At 32.0% G+C, this 17,537-nt stretch overlaps 1 protein-coding gene across 1 annotated transcript; it reads left to right on the top strand.

Annotated features, from left to right (window-relative positions):
- The first annotated feature begins 8,566 nt into the window (after positions 1–8,566).
- On the top strand, positions 8,567–14,163 carry LOC111087790 (sideroflexin-1-like). The gene is made up of 4 exons (XM_022395704.1): positions 8,567–9,007; positions 9,554–9,603; positions 9,995–10,042; positions 11,197–14,163. The coding sequence occupies exons 1-4, from the start codon at positions 8,975–8,977 to the stop codon at positions 11,291–11,293; spliced, it is 228 nt and encodes a 75-aa protein (XP_022251412.1). The 5' UTR covers positions 8,567–8,974; the 3' UTR covers positions 11,294–14,163.
- The last annotated feature ends 3,374 nt before the right edge of the window (positions 14,164–17,537 follow it).

Here is a 17,537-nt window from a genome sequence, read left to right on the forward strand (position 1 = left end):
TGGCACAAGTAATTGTTTGAATAGTCAAAGAAAATCATCAAAAATTAATATTACCCAAAAATATAAATACAAAATAGGTTTAAACTCTAAATGTTCTTATATTCTGATGTTCAAAGGTCTTTTGGTCTCCCAAAACTATTCTCTGTCATAACTATTAAAACCATACATTTGTAATGTGGTTGGTTTGAAATGATTTTGATGTGAAACTGGTTGAAAGATTTTTTAAGGCATTTTGAACTTTGTTTTCAATATATCCCACAGATGTTAGAAGAAAGTCCTAGTACATAGTGAAGCATAGCTGAAAGAAGTTTCCATGCTGCAATTTTGTTTTCTCATGTTTGAAATAACTATTCACAATGTCCATTTCCTTTAAACACTTTTTGTATGTGTATTTTAGTGACAAAGTTTCAAGGGTTGTGGGCAGTTAAGCAGCTTATAATACCTTTTTTGATGGCTGGAAGGTTCAAACATATACAGTTATCATGATAACAGTTTTGAAGGCTTGGTTTTGTTGGTTCTCAAAAGCTATCTCTCTGAAATCAATCTCATCAATTTGGACTGTCTGCTTATCAAATTGATACAGTACTCTCCTTAATCAAATCAGATGAATATATTTGTAATATATCTTTGATATAATGACTTCTTTACATGTTGATATATAGTTGTGCAAGGATTTTATTTATTTCTAGAATGCTAAGAATGAAAATATGCTCAAACTAAACATATCTTCTGTTATCCCCATTATTCTCCTATTAATTATGCAATGTTAAGATTACTGACTCATGGCTTAGTGGTAAGTTTATGGACTTGCAATGGTAAAATCCAGGATTAGATTCCCTACTGACAGCCTACTGTGTAGATTTGTACTATAACAAACACATAAAGCACTAAACTTCATGTTTTTCTTCTTATTTGCTCCTCAGGCAAATTCAATAGTTTGGGCTATAACTTTTTGTGTTATGAAAACTTGAGTGATTTTCACATTAAGACTATAAACATTTTTCTTCTAACACTGTATTTTAAGGTAATATACTTTTTATACAGATTATGCCAGAAGGTTATCTTAAGTTACACTTACTCATTCCTGGAACTGCCATTAGGATTCGGGAGACAACAACTTGAGAGATGGCCCACTTTGCTGCTATCTTGGAATCTCCAAGTTTGTTGTCATTTTGATCAATAACTGGAATACCATGACGTATTTCTCTTCAGAGCAAAAAAAAAATTCTACAATACAATCTTAACACTCTTTCATAAAGAAACAATTGAGACTTTATAACTTATACTTCACACATATCCCAAAGTTATATTTGAACCCATAAGCTTATACATAAATTTCCAAAATAATACAATTGAAAATGATAACAGTGATGTGTTGAAATTACATTTGGGTAAATAAGTGTGTTCATATACATATATATTTAATAGTAGTCTTCACTGCAAGATCAAACAGAAAATAAAGTTAACTAACTTTTGTAAATGAACAGAAAAGTCATTAAACTCATATAGAAAAGAATGAATATCAACAGACAATATATATATTAACAATTCAAAATGAAGGAAAGTCTTGATATTGTTGACAGAATAAAGTTGATAATGATGAACAAGAAGTAACTGGAAGAGTGTTGATACTTTAATAAAGATCTGATCTTGGCCTTACAAAATCCCTCATGATACTGCTTTCAGGTTTAGTGTTTTTATTATTCTGCAGGGCCTTCTTTATTTATTTCTGTGTATAATGCTGCTTTCTGTCAAGCATACAGCAAACTCATTCATTTATTTCAAGCATAACATTTTGTAATCCAAGACGCAGGTGGCAACTAGATTGTTAAGGCAACAACTGATTTGTTGGTTGGTTGGTGGAAACAAGGTAGTTGAAGTTGGTTGGTGGAAACAGACTGATTTCATGTGATATATACATAAACGATTGGTTGGTTGGTGGAAACAAGGTAGTTGAAATTGGTTGGTCAGTCACCTGTCTAATGGTACACACCCTCTCTAATCAAATTAACACAGTACTCGCTAATTAAATCAAAACAGTATTTTCTCTAATCCAGAGATCCCAAGTCTCCTGGAACTCCTGAGAGTCTCCTTGATCTGCAATCAATCCTTCCTCCTCTCAAAAACAACTGAAAGCCTCCTGGAGATATAATGCTAAATATACTGTCCCTCTAAAGCCTTGTTGTGTTTGCAAATATAGTTTCAAACAGACTGATTTCATGTGATATATACATAAACAATTAAGTCGGTGCTAAACACGATTGGTTGGTTGGTGGAAACAAGGTAGTTGAAGTTGGTTGGTGGAAACAGACTGATTTCATGTGATATATACATAAACGATTGATGATTTGATTAGAAAAAGTGCTATGTTGTTTAACTCTCTAGATATGAGTAGATCAAAGTGGGCATGTCACAATATTTTTTACAGAGTTACATTGAGAATTTAGATAAACTACCTTATTATTAATGTATATTAATAAATTCTGATATGGTAACTCATCTCCATGCACAGTTTACCTATCTTTCTCGCATGTCTGCCAAAGAGATTTGCATGCCACTAGCCTTGAGGCAACTACCACCTAATTTAATATGATTTTATGTGAATTTCAACACTACATGATGATGTCATTATGTGACTAAAGCCCTCCATCAATAGGAGAGTGACACACCTCCATACACACTAACTCCCCCTATGAATTTTCATTAGTGAATCTTCATTCTTTTCCTCAGTGTTGTATGGTACAGATCTATTTAAATTTCTCATCTATGTTCAGTTTATTGAGATTTGCATCATTAAAAAAGCCTTGGTTTAAGTCTACATTAATTTTTGTTTAATATTTTTATTATGAATTCTCAATTGATTCTATGGATTTATCTTGTCTTTACTTAGTCCTGTGTGTGTGAGAAATTGTTCACACTTAGGCTTTATTTCTGCTGTGGCTTTTGGAGGCTCATTAACTGTCAGAGTCATTCCAGCCATTGTTCAACGTGTTAGATTACAGCATGCTTAATGGGCCTCCTACTCTCACACTTAGGCTTTATTTCTGCTGTGGCTTTTGGAGGCTCATTAACTGTCAGAGTCATTCCAGCCATTGTTCAACGTGTTAGATTACAGCATGCTTAATGGGCCTCCTACTCTCATCTCATCAGTTGAATTTTTTTCTCCTTAGTTGAGAATGATTTATTAGACTATGACCTTCACCTGGTTTACTTTGGGTTGTGCTTTATTAATCGTGAAATAATCTTAACCTTTTAATCTCTCTCTGGATTTCCTTCTCAGATATGTTCCTTTCTACCTCTCTTGCTTTTCTTCTTTATTATTTTCCATTTTCTCACTTTCTATCTCACGATTCTTAGGTTTACCTTGTCTTTACTTAGTCCTGAGTGTGGGACATTGTTCACACTTAGGCCTTATTACTGCTGTGGTTTTTTGTAGCTCATTAACTGTCAGAATCTGCCATTGTTTAACATGTTGTGGATTACAATATGCATAATGGGCTTCTTACTCTCATTTCGTTGGCTGAATTTTTTTTATCCTTAGTCCGGAATGATCTAATAGACTACAAGCTTCACCTGATGTGCTTTGGGTAGTATTTGAGCATTCGTAAAATGATTTTAACTTTTCAGGCTCTCTGGAGTTCCTTCTCAGATATGTTCCTTTCTACCTCTCTTGCATGTGTTCTTAATTATTTTTCTTATAGATACCAATGACAGGAAATCAGGAAAAGGAAGGGAAGAAAGTCTACAAATAGGGACAAAAAAAGTCACTAATGTGACAAGGCATTTGGGCATGATAAAGGAAGCACTATAAAACCTAATAACAAGTAAGGAGAAAAGACAAGATAAACCATGGGTCAGAAAGTGAGAAAATTGACCAGCTTTTGGATTGAACCCATTACTTTCTATTTCCCTTTATAGTTCCACATTTGTGTATTTTCCATTTTTTTCTCTCTACCCTTCTGTATTCCCTCTCCTTACTTCCACCTTTTATCCAAGGCACTTCTTAATGCTTCTGATGGCTTCATCTTTCTCTCTCTCTTTCTCATGCTTATAACTCTCACACCTCCCTTCTTACTAGAGGGATATCCTCCCTCCACTCTCATGCATGGAATTTGTCTAGTCTGTTGAGCCTGTTTCACTTCTTCTGTTCTATTCCTTCATACTTTGTTCCCCTGCTGTCAGGACTCATTGAGTAGGATTATATTCCTTTCTACCGTATCCCTTCCTTCTTCGTGTGTACTTATTATTTGTTTGTCTTCCTTTCATTTCATTACCCAGATGTCTTCAGTGGTGTTTCTTTCCCTCTAGTGACCTGGTCTGATGTCACATGAATTCTATCCTCCTTATCTTCCCAAGTTTTTTCCTCTTTCTTAACCATACCCTTTACTCCTATTACTCGTCTAGATCAGTCTCTCCTACCTGATGTCTTGTTTGTCGCTCTTCTTGTCAGTAAGTTTCACATAAATACATTTCTGTGAGTACCTTTTTCTTCTCCAACTGTTGGTCTCAACTTCTGCCGACACTCGTTTTCCTTTTTTTTTTTCTTAGTCTCTTACCTTGATCCTCTTCCCTTTTCTTGTCTTCCCATTTCCTTTTCTACTCCCTCCATCTCTATCTATAGTCTTTATAACCCAGTCTGCAGTTGGCCATGATTGATGTGTTGGACACTTTCCTACACATCTCTCTTGTCTAGTCCTCTCTTCATGTTCTCTGTCTTGTCCATCCTTTTTGTGTCTTCATTTATTCTTCCCTTTGATTCAATGTCAGCTTATCTTGTATTCATTGTTATTGCAAAGGCCTTCACTTTCCATATTCACAACCCGGGCTTAACATCCTTTTTATTTGGCTATTTATATCTGTCAGTCCATTCTTGGGTGTTTCCTCTTCTCGTACCTCCCTTCTTTTATGGTGGCTACTCAGTTGGGGGTGGGAGGTATATTGGGATGTAAGCCTTTTTTCACACTCATTTAAAGTTGGGTACTTTTGTTTGGGCATTTTTTTTCATCTTTCACCTCATTCAAGTTTGGTCTATCATCTTTGCTGTGAGCTATGGCAAATTTGGTCACCAGGTTTTACACTTCTCATTCTCTCTCTGCATGAGAGGTTCTTTCACTTCTGCTCTGGCTTCCCTAGAACCCCTCATTCCATTGGAGCATACCCTCATGTAGTATCTCTTACAGTAGACCTTGTGGAGCCAAGTTTTTTTTTGGTCCTTTGTCCTCTTCTATGAGCCTCTCCTCAAGGAATTGTCACAGTGACTGGACCCAGCCCATACTACTTCCTGCATTACCTTACCACTTCTCAAACCAGATCTCTCTCTTCTATGCTTTTCTCTCTGATCAAGGTACATTTTTTGATAGGACAGATCTTCTGTCATTTGGACTTTCTCACTCGTTATTGAGTATATTCCCATTCCTACCTCTACTAATGGTTCACTTGATCATGTTCCACTCAGCCTATTACATGGTCTTTTCCTGCTCCAACTATCCTTGTGGTTCCTGTTTCAGAGCCTTTTTGTTTCATGTGTTAACCATACACTTCTGAACCTATTCACATCCTTTGCTGGGAGCTTCAATCTTGGTTTGCAGACTGCCTCTCTCAGAGTCAGTCCATATTCTATCAATGAAATAGCCTCTACAATGTAAAATGAAAAATGTGTTTTTAATCATAACATAAAAATCACTATGCACTCTGACTATAAATACACAGACAAATCTTTAGTCAGAATAGTTAATAAAAAAATCTGACTTATTGTGAACAACACTTGTAATATTTACTGAAAGCTTGCAAAATTTGTAAAGATACACTTACCACATTAAAAGTTATAGTCAAAGTGACCAAGCCCATATTGGTTTGAATTGATTCGAGGGAGTAATATGTTGTTTAACTCTTTCACTACTGACTCTGGGGATTATGCCAACCAAGTGACCCCGGAGTGACCATCAGAGTTTCCATATTATAACTTTTAACATATTTTGTGTATCTTCACAAAATTTTTCAACCTTTTAGTAAAGGTCACAAGTCTTTTGTAGACAAAAATTAAGAATTTTTAATTAAGTATTTTTACAAAAACACTTGTCTGTGAATATATATGGAATGAGAGTGTTGACTGCTCTGAGTGCAAAGTGATTTTCTTGTTAAGATTACAAATACTTTTCTTCATGGTAAAATTTTAAAATTTTGTTTGCATAATCTCTAAAACCTCCTACATAAATATCAAACGTTTTTTGGTTATTTTTTCAGAAAATTTTTATATTTTATCTGTTATTTTCTGTACCCTAACTTCTATACAAGGTCGGTCAGTCTAACTGACCTCATAACCACCATAAAACTTTAAAGGTTGAATAATGCAAAATAAAGTGAGTAGTACTATTCTGTCCTCTTTAGTATTGACCACAAAGTTCCAAAGTACTTCTCCTGAGAGTTTCTACTTCTAACCTTTTCACATCTATTTTCTATGTTTATTTTACTGTAGCAACTGAAGTATAAATCTGCCAAACATAAATCACTGCTCTTATCATTAGACTGTTTATATGACACCATTGATAGCAAGCACAATTGTGAGAACTTTCCCATAGAGTTTATCATAAAGAACACAGTGGGAGAGGATTTATTGGCTTGTTTAAATTTTTTGGTATCAAGAAGTAAAAATGAACTGTTTTTGGCTTATGCTATTTCATCTATATTTCTTTCATAATGGTATCAACTTTTTTTTCTTTCTCTCCACTAAAGTATTAACAAAGAAGTTTTAGGTGCCTTTATTACGTTAGATGGAAACATATAATAGTTATAAGATAGTGAACTTTTTAAAATTATGGTATCAAGACGTGTAAAAAATAAACTATCATCATGAGTTTGTTTTTGTAAATTTCTTGTGCATTTATGTACCTAATCGCATTTGTATATCATCTGAAACCCGTAATTATTTTCTTCCATACATCATGTTAGTTGTAGAGCATCGAAAGTGAATGAAGTGGCAGGGAGTGTTAAGGCTAATTGCCAAAGATTATATTGTATGTAAATTTTTTCTTCGCATGCAAAGCCTGTTTAAACTTTAGGTCAAATTGTTGATTTTTAGGTTCCTCTTGGAATCTGTTTTGAGATTTAATGTTATTACATTATTTATAAGCTTAGGAAAGACAAAGAATTATCTTAATGTGTTTCCTTGCGTGTTTATGTTAGTGAAGTAATTGCCTTTAAAATTCATGTTATGAATATCATAGTTTTGTATAGAACAATGCATGTAAGATTTTCACTTTTACACTCACATAAACGTAAAGGTGTCACTGCACAATTAGCCGATATTAGGTTTCCATGTGAGCTAACACTCAGATACACATTGTTCTTTTATTTATGTAGATAACTAACATTACTTTATATAATATTTATTATGTTCTTTAAATTGCTTTAGAAATGTGCAGATTAAAATACTTCTAGTGTGCCTACTCCTAACATTTTTCCAGCCTGGTCTTTTTAGACAAATCCACCAGATATTAGGCACTCTAAATAGCCTCCTAAGTTTATTATACATTATATGCTCTACAGGAAACGTCGAGTAAGAAGTTCACACGTAACTCGGTGCTTTACTAACGTAAACCAATTTCCTATTACAGTAGTTACACAAACTATTAATGAATTTACAAAACACGTTTAACAAATAAACAAACTCAAAAAACACTCCACAAAACAAAGGAAATCTAATCACTTGCACTATCCCATATGTAGAAAATACCTCTATCAGAAATTTTGAAATGATTAGCACTTAAATATAACCTTAACATAATGACCAAGTTCTTTATCTCCCCAAGAATGAGAATTAAACATATGGTAAGAAAATTATATAATGAATCCATCCCACCAGGAAATGTTTACAAAATACAGCCTGACAATTGTCCAGCTTTTTGCATAGGTGAAACAGGATGTAGCTTAAATTAAAAGATTAAAAGAACATCAGAAACCCTCTTCCCTAGTTCATGAACATATGAACAAAAACAACCACAGTTTTTCTGAACAGAATGTTGCCATATTAAAACATGAACCTGACATTAACAGGAAAAAAATCAGAGAAGCCTTACTAATAAATTCAAACAATCCCACAATCAACAAAAAACAAGGCATTGTTATTTCCCCAGACATTTCTAATCTTATGCAAATCTTTTGCACAACATATTGCACATATTAATATTAATTCACTTATTGTTTGTGTTTGTTATTCAACCATAAATAAATAATCTGTCAATTCACTCGTATTGATATGCACATGCATAAGTAACCACTATCAGTTCTAAAACTTAATACACTTTTAGATTGTTGGATGTTGATTTAAATACTAAAACCTTCTTTCCCATTAAAACTTGTGCACTTTAGAATGATCGCATCAGTGATCAAAACATTGAAAAAATATTATTCTTTTCTGTAAAATCTTTAACTTGTAATAGCCCTTTGAGGTTATCCATGATTGTTGATTATTAAACTAGACAAATCTGCTCATCCAATTTTAAAACACCCTTTTTTTTATAAAAATAAATAACTTGTCTGCTAAATAATTTGGAAGAATAAATTAAACCATCAATGCTACATAGTCTTCAAATCCTATATGAATATAGTTTTACTGTGGATAATTAAAGACAACTCAAAACACCATACATATAACTATTTTCTATAATTATATGTGATACAACCCTATGGTCAATAGATCTTTCACTAACTTTGAGGTGCTTTTAAGTATAATTGTACTGATTCAAACTTTTCACTCAGCTGCAGCCACCCATTGATACAGCTGTAAAGACTAGTAAAATTTTATCATTATGTTTTTGATGTATCTTTGTTTTAGCCAAACATAAGCTGCAGGATTTAATTTTATTGTAATTTTTCTAATACTTGCATACCTTCAGATTTTTTTAGAATATTAATTGTTTTAAGTCATATTGGTGTCTGTCTCCCTTTTTTTTACACAGTAATTCCACCTTTCATCATGAATTACCTTGAAAAACGAGGGACCTTACAGGTAAAATGGCATTTTTGCTCACCTACATTATTATGTATTTCACATTTTTTGAATTTGGAAGTGTTTTTATAACATTTCCCTAAGCAGGCAAATGTATGCAAGAGTGAAAAAAAATAGTGTTTTTTGTGATGAAACTTAGTTTAATGTGTAAAACTTTTTGTTCTTGAATACTTTGGATTATATATTTATATTTCAGTTCTTCTTGTTAATGTCTGTTACCTTTGGGGTTTTTAAGGGAAAAAAATAGAAAACAACAAAGTGATATAGAAATATATCAATGAATACTTGTTTGACAGAAATAATAGGCATACAACATTATCAACAGTATGCTAGTATGCTTTGTTGTTTTTGCTTGGATTTATGTAATTGCTTTTTGCCATTGATAATACTTGAGGCTAGAAAACTACAAAACTTAACTCTCATACTTAAAAAAAAACTATTCTTAAGTTGCACATAATTGTGTTGGAATATATATCCACTATTACTTGAAACAATATATACTATCATAACATTTTTATCTCATTTTTTGTTATATGTTTGTTATAGAGACTACCTTGGATTAATGCGCCTCTTCAAGTTGGCCTGTGTGGATTTTTGTAAGTATACCTGGAATTGTTTACATTTATATCATGAAGGGGAAAAATATTTCAAATGTTTTTTTTCCCACATTATTGCATATAAAAGTTCTAAGTACTTTAGTGAAAGAACAAAAGTTTTCAAAGTTTACATTGTATTAAAAAGTACAGCTATTGACAGTATAGTAACTATGCTATAGGAGCCTGTGTTTTTATGTTTTTTTCTCATTTATAGTTTATGAAAGATCAATGGACATTTAATACTTTGGATGACGTATCCAATATCTTGATCCCTTGATAGAATGTTTTTATATGGTATAAATAAACTATTCAATTATCTTAGATGATAACAGAATAAGGTAAAAGCATTATTTGAGTTTATGTGTAATTTCCAATTCCTCTTTGTTACCAGACTGGTTTTTGCAACACCACTTTGCTGTGCTCTTTTTCCCCAAAAGAGGTATGTAAATATTAGTGTCTGAATTTTTAAGGCTGTGTAAAATAAGTTATTCACATTATATGTAAAGTTAAAAATATGTGATACTTGTTAAATAAAAATATATATGTGGCTTAAACAAGCAAGTAATGATAATTAGCTAATGAATTTTCTTTAAGCTTCTACTCCTTGTAAGGAATGATATCCATATAATCTTTTAGTTCTCTGTTAACTAACTATCAATTTGAACAACTTCTATGGTAATAATATATTTATCCTTTGCTTCCAACTTCCTCACTTTAAAGTAGAAAGGCAAATCACTTCAGACATTTTTGGAGTTGCTTGGATAAAATTATTAACATAATTAACCACATAAAAATTTAAAAACTACAACAATAGAACCCTAGAGCTTTTGACATTTTGACCTGTCTTCATCAGGGGTAAAACTGGATGAAGATAGATCCACGTGTCTAAAGTGCTAGGACCTTATCAAGATTTGTAATGATGATTTACTGTCCTCTTTAATCCTGTGTCTTTTACTTTTATGGACACACACAATAAACATCATTCAAGAATCAGGTACTTAACATCTAAAGATTGTGTTACTAGCTGATGTTAGCAAAAGGCTCATGCCTTGTTAGTAATTTTAACCCTTTCACTGCAGCTGGGATGTATGTTTCCCAGTGCACAGGAAATATACATCCCAGCCGGAGTGTGAAAGGGTTTAGAATGTCGAAGATGTGTTTTTCTTATGTATCGTAAACCCACAATTGTAACTGATTCTGCATATGAAGGATATATAATAATAGAAATAGAGTAACCACGGTGATATTTGCTAAAAGTCTTTTTTAGACACTCAAAGTAATGTGTGTATTATTCTTAGTTCAAGTGATGTGTGACTACTAACACATTCATACTAACACATTGTTATGAAGATAAACTTTAAACCCATTAATAAGTAGAATAGAAATGTCAAGTAATTCTACATGAAATGATCATCACAAGTTTAAAGATGATATGACTGGAATACAGTTTTTTTTAAGTATGACTACAAGTTAAAATATGTGTTATTTCTATTAAATGGTTTTGTTTAGTTTTAGCACTGGTCTGAAAAATTATCTAGTATCAGTAATTTTGAAAATTTAACCAACTGATAATTTTTTTTTCCCACTCATCAGCTCCATATCTATCAGCAGTTTAGAGCCAGAAATTCAGGAAGTTGTTCGTAAACTACCAGATCCACCAAAATGTGTATTTTACAATAAAGGGCTGTGATGGCTTAGTATTAGAAAACAAAAAACATAATAATTTTTATTTACATATTTATTGATCTTGTTTTGGTTCTGTTTAACTGAAGTATTTATGTAATATTCTGTAAATGATTTAGTAGATTAGATAGAAAACCACCAGAAAAATGTGCGTATAAATATATGTTGTAGTGAAAAGTAAACACAATGTTTATTAGTACAAAAAAGGTGTATTTATATACATGTTTGTGTGTGTGCTAAGTTAAAGTGAGTTATTATATAAGCCACACTTATTGAAGAAATATTTTGTGCAACCAATTACTGTGTTTTAAGAGAAGTTTGTGATTATTATTGGGCCACACTTATTGAAGAAATATTTTGTGCAACCAATTACTGTGTTTTAAGAGAAGTTTGTGATTATTATTGGGCCACACTTATTGAAGAAATATTTTGTGCAACCAATTACTGTGTTTTAAGAAAAGTTTGTGATTATTATTGGTTTTCATCGAATATTTTAACAATTTTAAACTTTTTAAAGATATTGCTCACAAGATAGAATTTGTAAGAGCAAAATTTATTGAAGTGTTTTCTGTTTTATTGTGCATGCAGTTGTAAAGTATTGGGGGGGTGGGAATATAAATATTCCTGTGGGACATAACTTTTTCTCCTCCTGAAAATTCTGAACGTTTTTGTAGGTGAAGGCCTCCTTCTGCCTTTTTGGATATCTTGAATCATTATAGTAGATAGTTACATATGAATTTCTCATTGAGAAGAGGACATTCCTTCATCATATGATTTGTCAGATGTCCTTAAAGTACATCCACCAGAGGAAAAGACAAATCTTTTTCTATATGCTATAGAACAACAATAATTTAAAAATTTTATGATTAATACTAATTGTGTATGTAGGCTTCTCATTTTACACCCAGTAACCAACAAATGATATAAGCAGTTTCAAACAGTAAAGTAATTACACGTTGATCTATGCAATGCATAAAGTAATTATACATTGATCTATGTTAACCATGCTGTAAGTTAACTTATATTCTGATCTCCAAACATAAATGATAATGATAAATACTACAATGTAAATTATACTACTTGCAGGATGTAGTTGGCCCTATGAGAAAGTTCTGGATTTCAGAACTGGTGAGCCAGGTTCATATCTCTGCAGTACTACAAAATATACCCTTTTCTTTTAACTGTGGCTGTGTTATAAAAATATCAATTAATCCCATAGCATAAACTGTGGGTGGCAGAGTGTTGTTGATTGGCTACCTTCCCTCTGGTCAGTAGTTCAAAATTATGGAAAGTGACTGATGGCCTTAGTAGCTTTGTCATAAATACAGCTACAAACTTCTTGCAATGTTATGAATGACAGTTAAAGTATTCTGGTATACATTCACAACTATATCATAATCAAAGTAAATGTCTTCCTAACTATTCATTTCCTTTATCATCTCAGAGTAGCTGATAGACCTTGTAGTTTACTTGGAAGTGTTTGGATCATGTGATTAAGCCAATGATTTGGCTCTTTTAATCTCTCAACAGAAGTACCTATGGGTTTCAGTCCTGATTAAACACAACTTCTAAGTGGTATCAGTAGCCAGGACATCTTACTTATATATATATTGTCTCTTTCATCTTTCAACTTTAAGAATTTTCAAGTGAATGGCAAACTTCTAAAAATTGCCAATAAAATTATCAGTTTTAAATCAGTTTCTGTAAACCACCTGACACTGAACACAAAGGTTAATGCTCCTGATTATTTTAGTTTAAGTGATAATTAAGATTTGTTTGTTAATTAATACTGTATTTTAATAAATAAAATGGTGACTCTCAGACATTCCTCTAAAGTGCTCAATTTCCTAGTGACTGAGTTTTATTTTAGAAGGTAAAAAATATACGTATTTCAAAGTCAGTGTTTGCATATGTTATCATTTAGACTCGTAAATTGATAACGTACCTTTATTGAGTATTCAGTTCATAAAAATAACAGGCAAGTTTTTGGCATTAAGTAGTCATGAGGCAATCATAGATTTGTGTAAACAAATAAAGTTTAATAGTTTAAACTTTTATTATTACAAGCACCCAAAATTTGCTAATAATTTCTTAACACGATGAAGACCCATCAAATGAATGTTCTTTAAATTTAATCATTTCGTTCATGTACTTTTAGAGAGATTTTAGATGTTGAGCAATAACATTAATGTGCAATAATGTTTAACTAGGTGTATTTATTTAGTTAAATTTGTAGGGTTTTATTTTAAATGTTTTCATTAATGTACAACAAAGTTTCCACAGGTGTATTATTATAAATAGTTGTATAGAGTTTTATTTCAAATGTTTTTGTTTATGTACAACAAAGTTTAGAGATATATCTATATAGTTAGCTTTGTAGGGTTTTGTTGTTTTAAATGTTTTTGTTAATGTGCAACAAAGTTTAAAGAGGTGTAATTATGTAGTTACTTTTTAGGGTTGCATTTGAAATGTTTTTCATTATACATATTGTTTTGTATCATAATATTTCTTTGTTTTAATATTGAATCTTGTGCACTCATCAGCTTTTGTTACATAAAAGATACAGGAAAAAATAGAATTCTGTAAAGATGTGAAAGTTGTTTGTTATGGTAATTTATTGACAAGATCTCTGTTGAATCAAAATCTGATGAGCTGACTTTTCTTTTTATGTAAGTTGTGATGTACTTGCAACCAGTAGTATTATATTTATTTATCATGAGACAGCTATTAGAAAATGAAATAAAAAGAAACTAATTATAATGAACAACTTTCATTTTGAACATAGTAACTGTATAAATATAAAAACGTGGTACATTAAGACATACTTAAACTGTACTTGTTTTCAGTAATTAAATATATGTCAAATTCTTAGGTAAACTATATTTTCAACTCTTGCTTATTGAAAGAGAAACTAATTTTTCACACACAAAATGAGTTATAGGGTCATTTACTCTTGTCCTTACTTGAAACTAGTGGTAGTATCTGAATCTCTGAAAAGCTACATTCAAATGTTTGTTCTATATTTTATAGTTATAATTTCAAACCGATTGACCTTTATATGAAGTTTATATTTTTATAGTGGCATTTTCAGAGATAGCTTTGTTAAGTTAACTTATTAAAACCTCTGATAAATTTTGTCCGATTTACAATCGAAACTTACATTTAAATAAAGGAGGAAGAATGAAATATTTAAAATTTCCTGACACAAATTATGCTTTAACCTTGAGATAAATCTAATTTTTCTCATTGTGTAAAGTTTGGTCAACGTGCTTTAGAATCATCCAATCAAAGAAGAAAAATGTCCTTTCATCATACTGGAAGTTTACTATTATTATAACGTATATGAAGCGTCTCGGTGTAAATTAAAAGTATTGTTTGGGTCACAGTGTGCTTATTGATGACTAACTTCTCATTTAAACCATTATCGGATAAATTTATAAAGTTTAGTTGTTACCCCAAATATATTTATAAATTTTTATAAAACCTCTAATTAACTGGCTAGTTAATCTTCTTTTTTTGTTTTTATAGTAAATCTATCCGTACAAAATTATTGTAGATGACTCAACAGTGGAATAAGAGTTATTTGATGTTCAGAATCTTTTAATTGACTTTATCTTTCGTTGCACATTGTTGAAAAATGATGTCGTATGTTTAAAGCATTCATCGCAAAAATAGCGATTCTGATCCAGCTAGACATGAAACTTTCGGAAATTAGTTTGTTGTTAACCCTTTTACTGCGGCTGGGACATATATTTCCCAGTGCACTTGGAAATATACGACCAAGACGTCGTGATAAGGTTAAGCACAAAGCTATACAACGGGCTATTTGTGCTTTTCCCACTATAGGTATTAAAACCCGATTTTTAGCGTCAAAAGCACTCTCTCCGGGGGGGGGGAGTAAAAGAGGTCAAGTGTTCATCAATGTACTTTTTAATAAATAATCTATATATTATTGTTAACAGAGAATGGAAATATTGTCAAAGTGTGTACGTGTTTTTTTTGTTTTCTATTTCATTTTGACTTAAGTTTTAGGATACCTAATTAATTTGGTAGTTGATGTAATGTTGAATATTCTCAAAAAAAAATATATATATATATATATTGGAGTATTATCTTCCTATCTGTAAACCATAGTTTCAATGTTAATTTAGGAAAAATACAATACTGCCTATAAATGATATTTGTATTTGACTTTGAAATGCTTAGTACCCAAAATAAATCATGCCGTAATGTCTATGGGTAACCGAAAACAAATGACATTGTCATTTGTTGCATATTGAATTTTATGTCTGCCTGTGACTTATTAGGCATGGCGTAGCATAATAGTTAGCGTGCAAGACTCTGAATCCTAAGGTCCATGTTTGCGTCACCTGGGACCAATGATTGATAGAAGAGTGACTGTCAAATCCCACTTTTCGACTAAGAATGGCAAAAGAGTTGGAGATTGGTGTTATTGGCTAGCTGCCCTCCCTCTATTTTATCCGTTTAAAATTCTGGACAGCTAGTGTAGATAACCCTTGTGTAACTTTGCGCAAATATCCGAAAGAAATGATGACTTGTTAAAGTACGTCACTTTAGTTCGTTGGTAATATACAAATACCGATATTCTTAAAAACCCAATTAAAGCTTAACAACTCGACTACTTTCAACAGTACATTAAAACATAAAAATAATCTAAACAGAATAACACAAGAGAACGAGCTTACCATTTGAGCGGAAGTGAAAAAGCCGTATTTCGTTGATGTGAGACCGGATTTAGATTAACAATTACTAAACTAATCTGCAGTCATTCTTAGCGCTGAGATTAAGTATCGGTTTAAGAATGTGAAAAAAAAAAAGAAGTACTATGTGAGCAGAAGTCGTCTTTGAATCAATATATTTTACCTTTTCTGCTTCACTTTAAATTGAAATTTTATTTATTGCTTGCAAGTGAAAGCAGTCCGTTAGGTGATGTAAAGGAAGGTTAAAATGTATATTTGTTTTTCGTTGTAAACACTTGATAGATTGATGTAAATATGGATTAATTATGTTGAATAAACGTCGATATACGTAAGTCTGTAAAACATAATATTTGTTTTATATTTAATGTTTAATTAACACCTATGCTGTATAGATATTTGGATTCGTTTGATATAATAGAAGTAATTCAAAGTTATTCCCTTCCGTTTTCTATACAATTTAGACTCTGGATAACAGATGGCACCACTATAAGACAGTAAAATGTGTACGTCTATTATTTTTATTTTCTTGAACTCGTGATCCTCGCGAAAAATTTTTGGATCTCTTGAACTAAATCAATTCCTTCAACCTTTGACTTATGTCCATCTGTGCTGGAGAGCACTGCCGCTAAATCCATACATTGACAGGTCCCGTCAGTCACTGAACATACTCGCCCTTTCAATGTAGGGGCGTTATAACGTAAGGATCAATCCCTCTTTTCGTAGATGAAGAGTAATCTGTGAGTTGACGGTGTATGGTGTTGACTAGCTTCTTCCCTATAGAGAGTATAGTCTATTACTTTAAAATTGTGGATGGCTAGAATAGATAGCCCTTAAGTAGCCTTGCGTTAAATTAAAAAAACATATACTGATTTTATTGTGCTCTTATGTTTTTAATTGCTTTAACGTAGTCGTACAGTTATCTAAAAGTTTACACGTAATCGAGAGAAACTACAAGTTACATCCTATTTCATCAAAGCACAGTCTATAACAACGTAACAAAATTGAGTCATTGTTTGCAGCAATGATTGGCTTATCACAAACTTCGTAACAACCGAAGCACTTATTTCGACTGACACAACTCTCCTATAATCTTGGAACTGTTAATTCTTCTATTAGGTCATCAAGAAATTAATGTCACTTTTTTTAGATGAAAAAATCCGAACAACTTTTATATCAAAACAAAACATTTTATTAAATGAAATAGTCTTCATTCTTATCGATGATGCTTTTCCATCTTACAATCAGGTTGTTAATGCAGTGATTAAAGAAATCAATTAGCTTTGAAGCAAAAAAAAAAAAAACATGTCGATGTCCTCTTTAACACCTTCCACATTTGCATACGTTTTCCCACGTAGATGGTGTTGCAGCGAACGAACAAGATGGTAATCTGATGGTGCCATATCTGTACAATATGGTGGGTGGAGAAGAACTTCCCAACTCTATAATGTTGTGTTGCGTCAAACGTGCCACATGTGGACGTGCTTGTCATGGAGAAGAACACCTTTCCGATTTGACGAGTGAAAAGCGTTT

This window comes from Limulus polyphemus, unplaced genomic scaffold, assembly GCF_000517525.1.
Source record: "Limulus polyphemus unplaced genomic scaffold, Limulus_polyphemus-2.1.2 Scaffold2637, whole genome shotgun sequence".
NCBI lineage: Eukaryota > Metazoa > Arthropoda > Merostomata > Xiphosura > Limulidae > Limulus > Limulus polyphemus.